Source organism: Sphaerodactylus townsendi, linkage group LG09 (assembly GCF_021028975.2).
Source record: "Sphaerodactylus townsendi isolate TG3544 linkage group LG09, MPM_Stown_v2.3, whole genome shotgun sequence".
Classification (NCBI taxonomy): domain Eukaryota; kingdom Metazoa; phylum Chordata; class Lepidosauria; order Squamata; family Sphaerodactylidae; genus Sphaerodactylus; species Sphaerodactylus townsendi.
The window spans coordinates 69,761,774-69,778,099 of NC_059433.1; the positions used below are offsets into that span (position 1 = coordinate 69,761,774).

A 16,326-nucleotide genomic window follows, 5' to 3' on the forward strand; every position below is an offset into this window, starting at 1 on the left:
ATAAAAGGCTTTTTGGGTGTAATGGGGTGTGGAATGCACTCAAGGTTACTTCACCATCAACACCATTGAATCCTTTACACCAAGAAAGTGTTCTTAGATGGCTACCTTAGGCTGCAAACCTGTGTAGACTTGCCTTTGGCGTAAGCGTGACTGAAGTCAGAGAATCTTGTTTCGGAGTAAGCACACATAGGTTGAAGCTGATAATGAACCTCTTGAGCTGCTGCGGCTGTTCGGGAGAATCAGATATCAGAGTGTTCCTCCAGCTGTTCCTTTCAAAAAGCAATGCAGTTGCTGTGTGGCATTTTGGAACATTCTCTCAAGTTAAGGACAAAACTTCCTTCATGCAGTAAATGCAGATATACGGAAGAGAATCATAGAATCACAGAGTTGGAAGAGACCCCAAGGGCCATCAAGTCCAACCCCCTGCAATGCAGGAACACACAATCAAAGCACTCCTGACAGATAGCCATCTAGCCTCTGTTTAAAAACCTCCAAAGAGGGAGACTCCACCATACTCCAAGGTAGTGCATTCCGATGTTGAACAGCCCTTACTGTCAGGAAGTTTTTCCTGATGTTTAGGTGGAATCTCTTTTCCTTCATCTTGAACCTATTCTCCTGATCCTAGTCTCTGGAGCAGCAGAAAACAAGCTTGCTCCCTCATCAACATGACATCCCTTCAAATATCTAAACATGGCTTTCATGTCGCTTCCTAACGTTCTCTTCACTGAACTAAATGTACTCAGTGCCCTAAGTCTCCCCTTGTAGGGCATTGATTTCAGACCTTTTACCATTTTGGTTGCCCTCCTCTGGACCCATTTCAGCTTGTCAATATCCTTCCTGAATTGCGGTGCCCAGAATTCAGGAAGGATATTGACAAGCTGGAATGGACCAGAGGACTATGTTAAACTCCACCCCATACACACATGCACATACACACCTGTGTTCTACATGCCTGGGGATTTTCCACATGGGGCATTCATGAAAGTGGCAGGGATGGATTTATTTCTCCTCTTCCAGATGAAGAGGACAATGGAATGACCATCAGTGAGACAGTGGCCCCACTCGTGGAGGGGCACGATGTCCAAGGCTCTCCTAAAATCTGGAATTGGACCTAAGTGCTGGACTGGTTTTCTCCCTGACAGTCTAGTTTTCTTTGATCTGGGTGCTTATTTTAGTTTGGACATTGTCTCACCTTAAACATCTCGGCTAGACTAAAATCATTGTCTGTGACACGTGAGATGGTCATGTAGGCATTACTCTTGAATGTGTTTGCGCCAGGACTGGTGACCTGGAAACAGGAAGGCAGTTCAGTTGAGATAGAAGCCGGAATTGCCATAGACTGAGCGGTTTGGCCTGTAACCTGGGGGCTTAGACTGGGGAACTGGGTTGGAGTCAGCAGTTATGTAAGGCCAAATGGGACCCTCTTGCCTTTTTGTGTGTCCTGCTAGCTGGAAAACCTGCACTGCCACCTCCTACCATTGGCGGCACTGTAGAGCAGGTGGAGTCAGCCTAGCTCTGCTCTCTACTTTCCAGCTACCATGTTGGTTCCTGGGCTCTTTTGTCAAAGTCCCCCAGTGGCTGGTATCCAGTGGTGGGAGCCAAAAATTTTAGTAACAGGTTCCCATGGTGGTGGGATTCAAACTGTGGCGTAGCACCAATGGGGCTGGGCAGGGCACAACGGGGGCGTAGCTGGGCATTCGGGGGCGGGGCTGTGGCAAGGACGCAGCCGCTGCGCCGGTCCTTGGGCAGGAAACGAATGCACGCAGGCACAGGCTGCCCCGCACGCCCGGTGCACCTCCTGCTAGACTGCTTCAAGTTCTGCGTGCTACTGCTGAGAGGAGGGGCGTAACTAAGGCAAAAATCACGTGGCAAAATCACCAATTAGTCACCCCCTCTCGGCACACACAAACAATTAGTAACTGACTCTTGGGAACCTGTGAGAACCTGCTGGATCCCACCTCTGCTGGTATCTCAAGGGCATCTTTCTTTATCCAACAGAATGGCAGAGCTAATCGAGTGGGGCAGGGATACCAGAGCCTGGAAGGATAAGCGGATACTGCATACTATTCAGGTGTATTGACCCAAACGGGAACCTGTTTTTTAGCTTTTCATAGAATCATAGAGGGGCCCTCCTGCTCAATGCAGGATCAACCTAGAGCAGGGGTAGGGAACCTGCGGCTCTCCAGATGTTCAGGAACTACAATTCCCATCAGCCTCTGTCAGCATGGCCAATTGGCCATGCTGGTAGGGGCTGATGGGAATTGTAGTTCCTGAACATCTGGAGAGCCGCAGGTTCCCTACCCCTGACCTAGAGCATCCCAGACAAATATTTGCCCAGCCGCTGTTTAAAGACTGCCAGTCATGGGGAGCTCAACACATCCCTAGGCAGCTGATTCCACTGTTGCACAAGTCTTATTGCACATTTTTTCATAATATCCAGTCGGAAACTTTCTCCCCATAATTTATACCTTTTATTGCGAGTCCTGTCCTCTGCTGTTGAAATGTTGTTCACCTTAAGCAGCAGAAGATGAAGAGATATTCCAAAAGGGAGCATCTTTAGATTACAGATTGCTATCTTCTTCCTAGGAGGTCTGACCTGCACCACCCAACATTCCACCCCAGAGCTTAGATACCTGTAGGATAGGTGACCCAGAACCCTGCTCCAGCAAGAATTTATTTATTTATTTATTTATTTATTTATTTATTTATTTATTTATTTATTTATTTATTTATTTATTTATTTATTGTTTAGTTTTTTATACCGCCCTATCCCCGAAGGAATAGAATAGAAAACCACTGTATTGCCATACGTGGTCCTTTGAGAGCAGTTATAAGGAGACATGTTTAGGAGAATACACGGAGAATTTGGGCGGAGGCAATAATAGCAGTATTTTTTTTAAAAAAAATTTTCAAAATGCTTTTTATGTCAAAGAAGAAAGTGCCGGAACAGTACGTTAGGTTTCAGATTGGCAGGCATGGGGGAAAAGATTACATTCAGCAAGCGGAACGTTTCCCAGTTCTGTTGACACACTTGCTCTTGGTGTACCTGCATACTTAATTGATTAACAGCTTCTTTTGATTCTCTGCATATTTAATTCATTGTCTAATTAATTGCTCTGTTGACTTCCCTCCTAATTAATTACCCACTGACTCATCATCCATTCTATGCATGCCTAATTTGGAATATTGCTTATTTGATTCTTTACCCTTAATTGGCTGTTTCGTTTGTTGTCCTGTTGATTCCCAGCCTAATTATCAACAGATTTATCAATTACCCATTGCTTATTTATTCAGCTGCAAAGGGGATGGCTTGTTATTATTTGCAATCATTGATACAGTGTAGTATGTGTGTGCTCGCATGTTTAACAATTCCCCTTCATCCTTGCAGTAAACTGTGAAGATGCTTGTTGTCATTCCTAACTTTGCTGTAGGGAACTAAGGTTCAGAGAGAGAGAGAGAGAGAGATTTTCAGGTCAATGAAATTCCTACTTTGGGCAAGAGATACCCACACATCTTTCTTCTCACTCTGAAATCAGAACTCTCTTTCGCTTGTATCAAAGATGCAGAGGAAACATCAGGAGAAAATACTACTGGAACATGGCCATAAAACCCACAACACACTAGTGATTCCGGCCGTGAAAGTCTTCGACAATATATATATTGTTTTGTATGTATATGGTACTTTGGAATTGTGCGGTTTGCACATTTATCTCTATTTACCCTAGAACTTTCATTATTAAATAGTACACTGTACCTATTCTGATTTGTTGTGTGAATTTCTTACCTGCCTGCAATTGGCTGAGCTGCTGGCCTATTATGGAACGTTCCTCAACTTTTCCTATACTCCTGGAGGTGTTACTACCGTGTTTCCCCGGAAATAAGACAGTGTCTTATATTAATTTTTGCTCCCAAAGATGTGCTATGTCTTATTTTCAGGGGATGTCTTATTTTTCTGTGTTCTGTTCGTCAGGCATGCTTCCAAACAAAAACTTTGCTACGTCTTACTTTCGGGGATGCCTTATATTTCGCACTTCAGCAAAACCTCTACTACATCTTATTTTCAGGGGATGTCTTATATTCGGGGAAACAGGGTTGCATACCAAAAGGATACAAGTATACATTTTTTAAAAAATTTAGATTTTCCTATATGAAAATAATTATCTTTCTTTGTTATGACTAACCCAAGGTCACCCAGCTGACATGCGTTGGAGTGCACTCCTTACTCTTCCCCCCTCACAACAAACACCCTGTGAGGTGGGTGGGGCTGAGAGAGCTCCGAAGAACTGTGACTAGCCCAAGGTCACCCAGCTGGCGTGCGTGGGAGTGCACAGGCTAATCTGGTTCCCCAGATAAGCCTCCACAGCTCAAGTGGCAGAGCAGGGAATCAAACCCGGTTCCCCAGATTAGAGTGGACCTGCTCTTAACCACTACGCCACTGCTGCTCCCCCCCACTGCCACTGCGGTTGAGCCAAGTCAAGAAAAAGCAAAGGGTTGCTGAACTGGAGCCATTCTGTAGCAATTCTAGATTGGTCGGGCTTGTCGTACTTCTCGGCTCACACAAGTTATGTGCAGCTTCTCAGTAGACTCAGTTCCAAAGGCCTTTTTGGGGAGTGAACTCTACTGAATAACTGGGACCCTAGTAACCCTGTGCTGAAAGATCTGCATTAGTGACCCGTCTACACCAGCCAGCGTGGCGTAGAGGTTAAGAGTTTTTAATTGCAAGTGTCTAAAGAGGTGATGTAGAAATATCCTAAATAAATAAACAAACCTGGTGCTGCCTTCTGACCGGACCTGCTAAGGCCTTGCTCTCAAGTTCACCTGCCTCGGTTGAGCCAAGTTTACGAAAAGTAAAAGCGCAGCCTGAATAATTTGTTGGATTTATTCAAATGAACTTTTGCAATCTGAAACTTAACGTCAGGAACCTTCTGTTTTCATTTCTCTCTTCCAGGGAACAGATCCATCTTCATGTGCAAGCTCTGTAACTTATTTTCCCCGAACCGGTCGGAGCTGCTGGGCCACGTCTCGGAGAAGCACGCGGAGGAAGGGATTACGGCGGATGACATCATTATTCCACTCAGGCCTCTTACGACGCCCTCCAATCTGAATAAAAGCGGGGAAGGTACTGCCAGGAGTCTGCAGTGATGCAGAGCCGTTATTGCCTCTATTCGGTGTTTTGTATTAAATTTATGAATTTGCTTCAGCCTTGCAACTGGCGGAGCCTCTGCCTAATTCATGACAGCAGCCAGACTTTTGCCTAATTCATGAAACCTTCTGACAACGCTGATTAAATGTCTCTGCAGAACTCACAGAAGGCTTTGATGGCTCCGGGAGCCTGCCAGAAGATTTCTTTGTTTCGTGAATTAGAAGTATTTGCTAAATGTGTAGAAATTTCCCAAGTTGAGGATGAATTGAGAAACTTCACAGATGTAGCTGTGTAGAGGTGTGTGTGTGTGTGTGTGTGTGTGTGTGTGTGTGTGTATTAGTGTGTTTCCTGAGAGCCAGAGAGGTATAGTGATTAAGAGCAGGTGCACTCTAATCTGGAGAACCAGGGTTGATTCCCCACTCTGCCACCTGAGCTGTGGAGGCTTATCTGGTGAACTAGATTAGTTTGTGCACTCCAACACATGCTAACTGGGTGACCTTGGGCTAGTCACAGTTCTTTGGAGCTCTCTCAGCCCCAGGGTGTTTGTTTGGGGGGTGGGCAGGGAAAGGAGTTTGTAAGCCCCTTTGAGTCTTCTTACAGGAGAGAAAGGGAGGGTATAAATCCAACTCTTCTTCTTCTACTTTGTGTGCACAAACCTTGCTTGCTTTCTGCAGTGAGAGATGAATGTTCATGGCTATTACTTTGATTGGGCCAATTATTTGAGGCGCTGGATGTCCAAGAAACAACTGCCTGTTCAGGACTTGTGTCCTCCTTCTTCTAAAGGTTTTTCTAACCTGCTTTTCTCGACCTTAAGGAGTCTCAAAGCAGCTTACCATCACCTTCCCTTCCTCTCCCCTCAATAGACACCTTGTGAGGTGAAGCTGAGGGAGCTCTGAGAGAACTGTGACTGGCCCTTGGTCACCCAGCAGGCTTCATGTGGAGGAGTGTGGAAACAAACCCAGTTCTCCAGATAAGAGTCCACTACTCATGTGGAGGAGTGTGGGATCAAATCCAGTTTGACAAAGGCAGTGCATAAAAATTGATAATTCTGATATTCGTTCAGGACTATATTAAGGTGACCAGATGGTCACCTTTGTGAACCAGGACGGGCGGGTAGTTGGGCGGCCGTGCGCTCGCAGCCGCAGGAGCACACTGCCTTCTGGGGTGCTCCTGTTTCCCACCCTGTGACAGGGCGGGAAACGGCAGCGCCCCAGAAGGCCGTGCTCCTGTGGCCGTGCGCGCTGTAGACTGCTGCACTGCCTTGCACCCCAGAAGGCAGTGCAGCAGCCTTCCAAAAATCAGGACAATTGAAATAACCCGCAGGACGTGGGACAAATTGTTTGAAGGCAGGACTGTCCCACCAAAAGCAGGACGTCTGGTCAGCCTAGACTATATTCTAATGCAGTGATACCATTTTCTCAGTTGCTGCACCTCAACTGACCATACTAACATCTTTTTCTAAGACACAATATAGTGTATCTGTTTCCAGATATTGCATCAAATTGTTTTTGAGCCCCACATTTTAGTCAAAAAATTGGCTCCTGCAGTAGTTATATTCTATTCCCCAATAAAAATTTGTGGTCAGTTGAGATGCAGCAGCTGAGAAAATAGTATGCTTCTGCATTAGAATACAATCCCAAACGAATATGAGCATTAACGTTTATTTTATACGCTGCCTTTGTCAAAGCCATTATTTTGTGCATTGTTGAACTTGGTACTTTGATACAAGAGCATTTATAGTTCATCAAACGGCTGTCAAATGGAGGAAGGGGAGCAGGGCTAGGTAGCCACTAGGACCCAGGCGGAGCATTCTGCAGCAGTCTGGCATGCTTTGTTCTGTGGCGGAGGAATATGCAACTTGACTATTATCTTTCTGTGGAACAGAGTATGCCAGCAATTGGAAAAATAGTAGAATAAACATAGAAAAAATGAAGAAGATGCTCGGGGAAAGTCTCTGTGAGGTCTGCATCCAGGCTGCAGCCTTTCCTTCCTCCAGCCTTGCCAATGGTACTTGGTAGCTGGACTTGTGTCCAGGAACTGAGGAAAGGATGTTCATGCAGTTGAAGTTGCCGGGGTCCCTAATGTGGCTTCTGGGGGGGGGGGGGCACCATAGGGCCCGCCAACACCTTTTCTGGCACACACCAAGTGTTTTTAGGAGTTGGGTGGGACCAGTGGTGGGATCCAAAAATTTTAGTAACAGGTTCCCATGGTGGTGGGATTCAAACAGTGGTGTAGTGCCAATGGGGCTGGGCGGGGCACGATGGGGGCATGGCCGGGCATTCCGGGGGCGGGGCATTAATAATTTCTCTGTTACTGTAAAAAGCAAAGTTCCTAATTTCCAGCTGGTATCTTTCTGTCCATAATTTAAACTCATTATAGCAAGTCCTATTGTCTACTGCCAACAGAAACAACGACTTCTCCTCTAATTGACTGCCTGTCAAATACTTAATACTTTCAAAGACTTAATTTTGTTTCTAGAAATCAAAAGAAGGATACTTTCCTTAAACAAGGAACTTTACCATATTTCTAAAACACATTTTTAAAACAGCCCAACAGGGAGAATTATCCCGTTTTCTACCTTTGCTAACCAGCCACATAGGAAACAGTCAGTTTTCTTCATCGTCCAGCTTTTACACCCATACATAGCAACAGGGCACAAGTATAAATGTGATAAACGAGAAATGTGTTTTCTACTAGGAATGAGGAGATGAGTCATAAGGGAGGATGCTTGGCAGGACAAGATGAGACCACGGGATGACTAGGCCGAAGAGCAAGGCTTGTATCAGATTGTACATATTGAGTATGCTTAATAGGCTAATAAATATTAACTTATCCTTCTGCTCTGACGACAAACTGTATTATAATGAACATACAGGAGGAATATGGGAAGGGCCACATATTAAGGAGTAACATGTAAATAGATGGACTGGAAAGTTGTGACTCTAAGTACCCTTAGCCAATTGGGGAATGGAGAGGGTATGGTGAATTTGGGAGAAGGGGATAAACGTGCTGTGGAGATACTGTTTCATCCCATGTGGGGACGGCTTCAGTGGTGGGATTCAAATAAGTTAACAACTGGTTCTGGTGATGGGATTCAAATAATTTAACAACTGGTTGTTTACAAGCACCGTTTTAACAACCGGTTCTGCCGAAGTGGTGCGAACCTGCTGAATCCCACCATTGGACGGCTTCCCCTTTTTTAAAAAAATAAAGCTACTTAAAACTCTCTTCTGTTGTCTTGATATTTGGTAAAGAGATATTGAGCATGACAGAAATGTTCTAGGATTCATCCAAATGACCCAAAGTTACTGTTGAAAATGCATTAGGTTATCTTGTGAACATGACTACTTAGTTTCTAAGCCTTGGAAATATAGCATAACAAGATAAGTGCACAAGGGTTATTTATATATGTCGTGCATTTTTATCCCAAGAAACTCAGACACACATGACTGTCCCAAATCTTAGTCCAACACTCTAATCACTACACAGATTCAACACCTGCCTGACTATCTATGCCACATAACACTTCGCTCTAGGTGATCAAGATGGACAGCTTTACAAAAGTATTTTTTTTAGATTTGTTTGCAAGTCTGCAATAATATCAAAACCTAACAAGACGCAAAAAGACGTTATAATTACATGAAGCCTGGATTCTTTGCGCACCGGGGGGACAATATCGTTCTTCGAAATGAAGGGAAGTGGCATTCATTGTGCTGTTTAGTTAGAATAATCACCATCAGCTAAGCAATTCAACCTTTGCTACACGGTTCTCTCTAACAGCACTGGTGTTAATTCACCATTATAAATTATGAATAGTCCCAGTTCCATCTTCCCACAAAATGAGAGCTATTATCCGAAATGAATCACAGAGAAGAATTTTTCGGGCAAATACCGAGATAACACTCAGCCAACCGGCTTGCCAAATGACTGCAAAGCTTTATTTTTTGACATGCTGGCCGTGTGCCAAAGAAAATGTAAACAGTTTTGTCTCTCAGTTCTAGTTAGTCACAGAAAGTTCAAGAAAGACTCAGATACTGGTTATTTTTAAACTCTGTGAGCCAATGTTGGTTCCTTCTATGAAAACTTGCTATTTGTTTCTCCTGTGTAGGTTCTAGAGCAGCGGTTCCCAAACATTTTCAGGCTGCTGCGCCCTTGGCTCCCAGACCACACCCCGAGCGCCCCACGCCCCCCGCCCCCCCATGAACACACATCTCTTTCTTGGTATTAGGTTTCCTGCAAATTCAAAACAACTTCTAACATGGTAAACATATTTCACAAATAAAACATTACTTAGGTCCCTTCCGCACATGCAGAATAATTCACTTTCAGTTCACTTTCACAATTGTTTGCAAGTGGATTTGGCTATTTCGCACAGTAAAATCCAGCTGCAAAGTGCACTGAAAGTGCATTAGTCTGCATGTGCGGAAGGAGCAGCAGTGGCGTAGTGGTTAAGAGCAGGTCAGAGGCGTACTCTAAACTGGAGAAACCGGGTTTGATTCCCCGCTCTGCCGCCTGAGCTGTGGAGGCTTATCTGGGGAATTCAGATTAGCCTGCGCGCTCCAACACACACCAGCTGGGTGACCTTGGGCTAGTCACAGTTCTTCAGAGCTCTCTCAGCCCCACCCACCTCACAGGGTGTTTGTTTTGAGGGGGGAAGGAAAAGGAGTTTGTAAGCCCCTTTGAGTCTCCTATAGGAGAGGAAGGAGCAGAGGTGGGATCCAGCAGGTTCTCACAGGTTCCCGAGAGTAGATTACTAATCATTTGTGTGTGCTGAGAGGGGGTTACTAATTGGTGATTTTGCCACATGATTTTTGCCTTAGTTATGCCCCTCCTCTCATCTGTAGCGTGCAGAACTTGAAGCAGTCTAGCAGGAGGTGCACTGGCGTGCGTGGCAGCCTGCGCCTGCGTGCATTCGTTTCCCTCCCAATGCCCCGCCCCTGGAATGCCTGGCCATGCCCCAGTCGTGCCCCGCCCAGCCCCATTGGCGCTACACCACTGTTTGAATCCCACTACCATGGGAACCTGTTACTAAAATTTTTGGATCCCACCACTGGGAAGGAGGAGATATAAATCCAACTCTTCTTCTTTTTAGTAAAAGGAAACCAATTTAGTGAGCTGTTTTGCCAAGAGGAAAGGTATGTTTGTCTCTCGTCAGTTATGTCTTCACAGTTTTAAAGGGATGGATGTACTTGGTGCAGGGATATCAGTTTCTCAGCATCAGGCTGCAAGACTCTTCCCCTCCTTCTCTTCCCCTTCCAGTCCTCACTCCTCCGTTTCCTGCCCTTCTTTCCCTGTTCTTCAGCTAGAGTTGATTTAGTTAGGCTTATCAATGTTTATCCCCCGTAGGAGAGTGGAGTGGAGAATGAAACGGCACCAAATGTTTGTAAATTTTGTACGTTTTGAATTCCCTGTCTGTTCTATCTTAAATTATTTAAGCCCATTCATTGTACTGTATTTCTATTATTGATTTGTGAGAAGGATATACTGGTGATGTGTGCTATATAGTGATAGTGTGTTAGCTGCTCTGAGCCCGGCCTTTGGCTGGGTCAGAAGGGATACAGAACCAAATAAAGAAAAGTGAAGGAGTCTTAGATCCCCACATTCAGTAATTTTCAGTCTGTTTCTCTGCTTGGAAAGAGATTGGGTGATTGCACTGAAGCTTTGCTCTGCTAAATATGATGTTGGAAAGGCAATAAAGTACATCTTGACTTTGTCCCACAGTGCAGGTTCGAGGTCCGGAAGGTCTTTTTGAGAGAAGCACAAAAATTGAGTAATAAAGATGTCTTTGTTGGCTTTTTGCCTTGGCTTACCCCACACCCCACCCGCCCCAAGTTACACAGCAAGGAGAGAGCTGCAGCTTTTCCTTTTTAAAGACATCTTGCCTTGCAAAGCAGCAGCGATGGGGCTTTTTCCCTTGTTTACCGGCCCCCGATCCTGGACTACACAGTGAGGAGGATGTTGCAACTTTTCCTTTAAAGCTCTCCATGATGGATAAGACTTTTCCCCCTGCTATTTGCCCCAGGAATCCCTGCGCTGTCCCCTACCGCCTCAAAAATCTCTGCTGCCCCCTCCCCCAAAAAATTTCCTGACCAGTTCCCTTGATATTCCCACCGCCCCCAGGAAGATGGTACCACCCACTTTGAACATTCCTGCTCTAGAGTTACAACACTCTTGACTATAGACACTGGCCCTTTCCCCACTTACCGTTTGCTGCGTGCTACTGTCCCCAAATAGCGCATGGTCCAGCGGTGCTCCCCACGACTCCGGGCGGCGACAACGCAGCCGCCCCGAGTCTGCGCTTTCACCTCCCCTCAGCTCGCGCCATTTCTGACGCTGAAGAAACGGCACCTTCTGACTGCCCCGTGCAGAGCGCAGAGTGCGGGGCAGAGCGCAGAGCAGTGGGGAACACAACCCCGCGCCGGAAATCACTCATGCTGGGAGTAGCGCGCCGCAAATGGGGAAAGTGGGGAAAGGCCCACTAAGGCCTAAGCCTATTACCACACTGGCAGCAGCTTAAAACACACACATGTACAAATCCAGAAGGGCATTTGTGTTAAAATTGAAAACCCCTTCCATCAAGTCCCAGATTTCTAGAGCTGCAATTCATCCCTTCTGGGTAGCTCTAAGAATCAAACAAAAAAGAGGGAAGATTCAAACCAGAAATCAACTGAGACGTTGAGCTAAAGACAACAAAAATAGAAAATATTGACTACTACTGAATACACTGCACTTTCTATTTCTGTTGTCATTAGCTCAACTTCTTAGACATTTCATTTTTTCGCTCTAGGAATAGCCAGGAACTCTATGGCAAGTTGTTTCCTGTAAGTAGATGGAGCTTTATTTCTTCATTTTTTCCCCCTCTTGCCCTGCTTCCAGCAACGGCAGGCTATGGGGCACCCCGCTGCCAGGAGGTTTGCCAGCACTATTACATATTCTCTCCCTAACCTACATCACAGAATTGTTGTCAGGATAAAATGGAGGAGAGGAGAAAGGCGAGAAAAATGATGGAAGTTTGGGGTCTCCTCTGGGTTTTTGAAGAATATAAACTGTAAAAATGAAGGAATAAACAGTAAGTAAACAAGTCCTTTCTGACTAATTCCTATTGTGCAGGACTGTCTGACAGACGTCTATGACAGCATGCAAACCCTCAAGGGAGTGTGGACCTTGTGTGCCTTGAACAGCGGCCCCCAAGTGCTGCATGGTAAATCACTTTTGAAACCGAGCAGGTTTTCAGAAGTTGTTTGCGATATAAAGCTCAGCCGCTCAAAGAAGCAAAAAGTCAATATTCTCAGCAGGCTGTTTTCTTCTAAAGTTCCGACTGAGGTCTGGTCCTCTGTAGTTCCTCGGCGATGAAGAAAATGCACTTTTCTCCACACTTCAACCATCTGTCAAAACAAGTGCAGACTAACCCTCAAAAAAAAAATCCCCATAACTTCTTCTTTTGATCCTATGGGGATTTTCTGAATTCTGGCAAAAGGTGGTTGGTGCGATCACAAAATGGCTGCCATAAGAGATGGAGCCAGCCACAAAATGGCTGCCATGAGAGACAGAGCCAGCCACAAAATGGCTGCCTTGAGAGACAAGGCCAGCCACAAAATGGCTGCCTTGAGAGACGGAGCCAGCCACAAAATGGCTGCCATGAGAGACGGAGCCAGCCACAAAATGGCTGCCGAGGGAGGCAGAGCCACATAAACACACAGAGGAAGTCCATGTGCAGAAGGGAGGGAGAGAGAGAATAAAATCAACGTGGTGGTGACTGCCCCTTCAGCAACATTGTTTCAATCTGCACAGCTAATTGGAAGCAGTGCTTGGCAAAAGCTGCACCTGGTCCCACCCAGAGGTGGGATCCAGCAGGTTGTCACCAGTTCCCGAGAGTGGGTTACTAATTATCTGTGTGGGCCGAGGGGGGTTACTAATTGGGTCTGCTTTTCCGTTAGAAATTCCATTAGGTCCAAAAATCATAAAGTCCTGCTGATGTCCGTTGTGTGGAGGGGAAGGGAAGGTGATTGTAAGCCACTTTGAGACACCTTAAGGTTGAGAAAGGTTGGGTATAAATCCAAACGCCGCTTCTTCTTTTCTTGAAATGAATGGCCAATTATGCAGCAGCTGATTACGGCGCACTGGCAACTGAGCCCTGGCGCGACAAACTTCCATGTACAAAGGAATTGGTGCCAGGCAGACTTCCCTGTACCAATGTACAAGGAAGTTGCCGTGCACCTCCTGCTTTTGCTCTTGACTTTCCCCATGGAAAGCAAGAGCACTTCAGGCACACTCCTGATGCCGCTGCGGGGCAAAGAGGAGGTAAACTCCCCCGCCGGAATCTGCCAGTGTGTCTGGTTCCCCTGTAAGGAACCATATAAGTCTAACTTTAAAACCTGAGAGCACCTCTCCGTGTTGCTTCACAGAGCTTCTTGTCGTGAAGAGGAGAAGGGGTCGGCCCAAAGGATCGACAAAGAAGTTTTGTGCTGATGAAGAATTGGTGGAATGCAACACCAGTGTCCAAAACGAGGAGCCGCCACCAGGACCCGAAGGAGTTGGAGGAAGCCAGGCAGAGGTCTTACCAGGAAACTTAGCATGTGGGAAATGCAACTGGAAGTTCTCTAATTCCCGGCAGCTCAGAAAACACATCTGCATCATAGTTAAACACGAAGACCTTGAGGATGAAGGTGATCCAGGTAAGCTGTCTGTACTGTGTGTATTTTGAAGGCATGGAGTGAGATAATGAAGAAGAGCATGGCTAGACAGAGGTGTAACTCCAAGGGAGAAGGGGGGTGCAATGCCCCGGGCGGGCGCTTCTGTGGGGGTGTGGCAAGGGCGTTCTGGGGGAGTGGCAGGGGCAGAGGATGCATCAGTGCACCGGGCGCTTTTCCCCCTTGCTGCACTTCTGTAGCTAGAGCATGGGTATTCATAGGAATGAAGCTCACAGACAGCTGGAGTTTTATCTACAGCAGGGGTAGGGAACCTTTAACACTCAGAGAGCCATTTGGACCCGTTTTCCATGGGAAAAGAAACACTTGGAGCCGCAAATAATTTTTGACATTTAAAATAAAGATAACAATGTATATATTGGGGTTTTCTACCTTTTACTCCGCTCATTCTGAGAAGCGCATGGATGCGTCCGCCCTGCTGCCTGCAGGGCAGGCAAGGATGAAGCCGGCGGCTCGGCCTCGCTGGCCGCTGGGAAAGCACCCACCCCTCTCCAACGGGGCAGGTGAGAGGGGAAGCCCGCAGCGTGGCCCAGCTGGCCGTGGGCAGTTGGTGCGCCTGCCCTGCTGCCTGCAGGGTGGGCAAGGATGGGGCCGGCGGCTCGGCTCATGGAGTCGCAGTGCAAAGGCAGAAGAGCTGCATGCGGCTCTTGAGCCGCAGGTTGCCTACCCCTGATCTACAGTTTCTGTCACTCCGTTTTATCACTGGTCAATGTCACACACATCTGGAAACATTGGTAATTAGACACCGGATTCCACGTGAGCTAGTGAGCTAGTTTCAATGGTGTTTCATTTTTTCTTTTTTGGCCTCCTAGAACCATGTAACACTCTGGCTTCTGTTAATTTCATATGTTTGTGAGTCCTGAAAGAAGATAACGTCAGAAACGGACGATATCCTGGCACTGGGTTTGCAGTTCAGATCAATCCTTCCTGAACTCCGTTGAACCTGGTTAAGGATTGGTGGGGTCCATGTGACCAGTTGGAATGGAGGCCAGATGGTACTTAGGCCCACCCCTGCACCTGATGCTTGGGGGTGACAGAAAGTGCTGTCAAGTTGCAGCCAACTTACAGCGGCCCTGTAGGATTTTCAAGGTCAGAGACAAAAAAGGTGGTTCGTCATTATTGCCCACTACAGATACTAACCAGGGTCAACCCTGCTTATCTTCCCAAGATCTGATGAGACTGAGTTTAGCCTGGGTCATCCAGAGGTCAACAGAGGAGGGAGGACAAGGATCTCTGCAAATTTGGTCTCTGAGTCAGTCAGCAGTGGCATAGGAGGTTAAGAGCTCGTGTATCTAATCTGGAGGAACCGAATTTGATTCCCAGCTCTGCCGCCTGAGCTGTGGAGGCTTATCTGGGGAATTCAGATTAGCCTGTGCACTCCCACACACGCCTGCTGGGTGACCTTGGGCTAGTCACAGCTTCTTGGAGCTCTCTCAGCCCCACCTACCTCACAGGGTGTTTGTTGTGAGGGGGGAAGGGCAAGGAGATTGTTAGCCCCTTTGAGTCTCCTGCAGGAGAGAAAGGGGGGATATAAATCCAAACTCTTCTTCTTCTTCTTCTTCTGAGTGGTCGGTTTCTAAAATGGGTTCCAGTCTGTCCAGAAGCTCTTATAATGAATCCCAAAAAGTAACCTGCGTGGTGTCGTGGTTAAGAGCAGATGGACTCTATCTAACCAGGTTTGATTCCCCACTCTTCCACATGAAGCTTGCTGGGTGACCTTGGGTTGGTTACAGTTCTCTCAGAACTCTCTAAGCCCCACCTCGCAAGGTGTCTGTTGTAAGGAGAGGAAGAGAAGGAGTTTGCAAGTCACTTTGAGACTCCTTATGGTTGAGAAAAGTAGGTTACGAATTCAAACTCCTTCTCTTCTTCTAGCTGGCTATGATTATTCTCCCAATGACATGGAGCATCTTTACAACGTGCTTAATTTGGAGCAGCAGTGGTGGTTAAGAGCTCGTGTATCTAATTTGGAGGAACCGGGTTTGATTCCCAGCTCTGCCGCCTGAGCTGTGGAGGCTTCTCTGGGGAATTCAGATTAGCCTGTGCACTCCCACACACGCCTGCTGGGTGACCTTGGGCTAGTCACAGCTTCTCGGAGCTCTCTCAGCCCCACCCACCTCACAGGGTGTTTGTTGTGAGGGGGGAAGGGCAAGGAGATTGTAAGCCCCTTTGAGTCTCCTGCAGGAGAGAAAGGGGGGGATATAAATCCAAACTCTTCTTCTTCTTCTTCTTAACAGGAAGAATTCCAACAGGTGATACGTTTCTACCTGTTTTCATGAAAAATGCCACCAAGTGGCAACCGACTTACAGAAGCCCCTCAAGAGACAAACTGAGGTGTTTTGCCCTTTCCTGCCTCTGCGTAGCAATTCTGGTCTTCCTTGGTCTCCCATTCGAGTCCTAACTGGGGTTGACCCTGCTCAGCTTCTGAGAGCTGATGAGATCGGACTAGCCTCGGCGATCCAGGTCAGGGCTCGGAGG

General features: G+C 46.7%; 1 protein-coding gene across 1 annotated transcript in view; it reads left to right on the top strand.

Annotated features, from left to right (window-relative positions):
• Window positions 1-16,326, top strand: part of ZFAT (zinc finger and AT-hook domain containing) — a 193,224-nt gene that overhangs the window by 65,568 nt on the left and 111,330 nt on the right. The window contains 2 exon segments of the mRNA XM_048508580.1: window positions 4,949-5,119; window positions 13,549-13,818. Coding sequence (XP_048364537.1) covers window positions 4,949-5,119; window positions 13,549-13,818 — 441 coding nt within the window.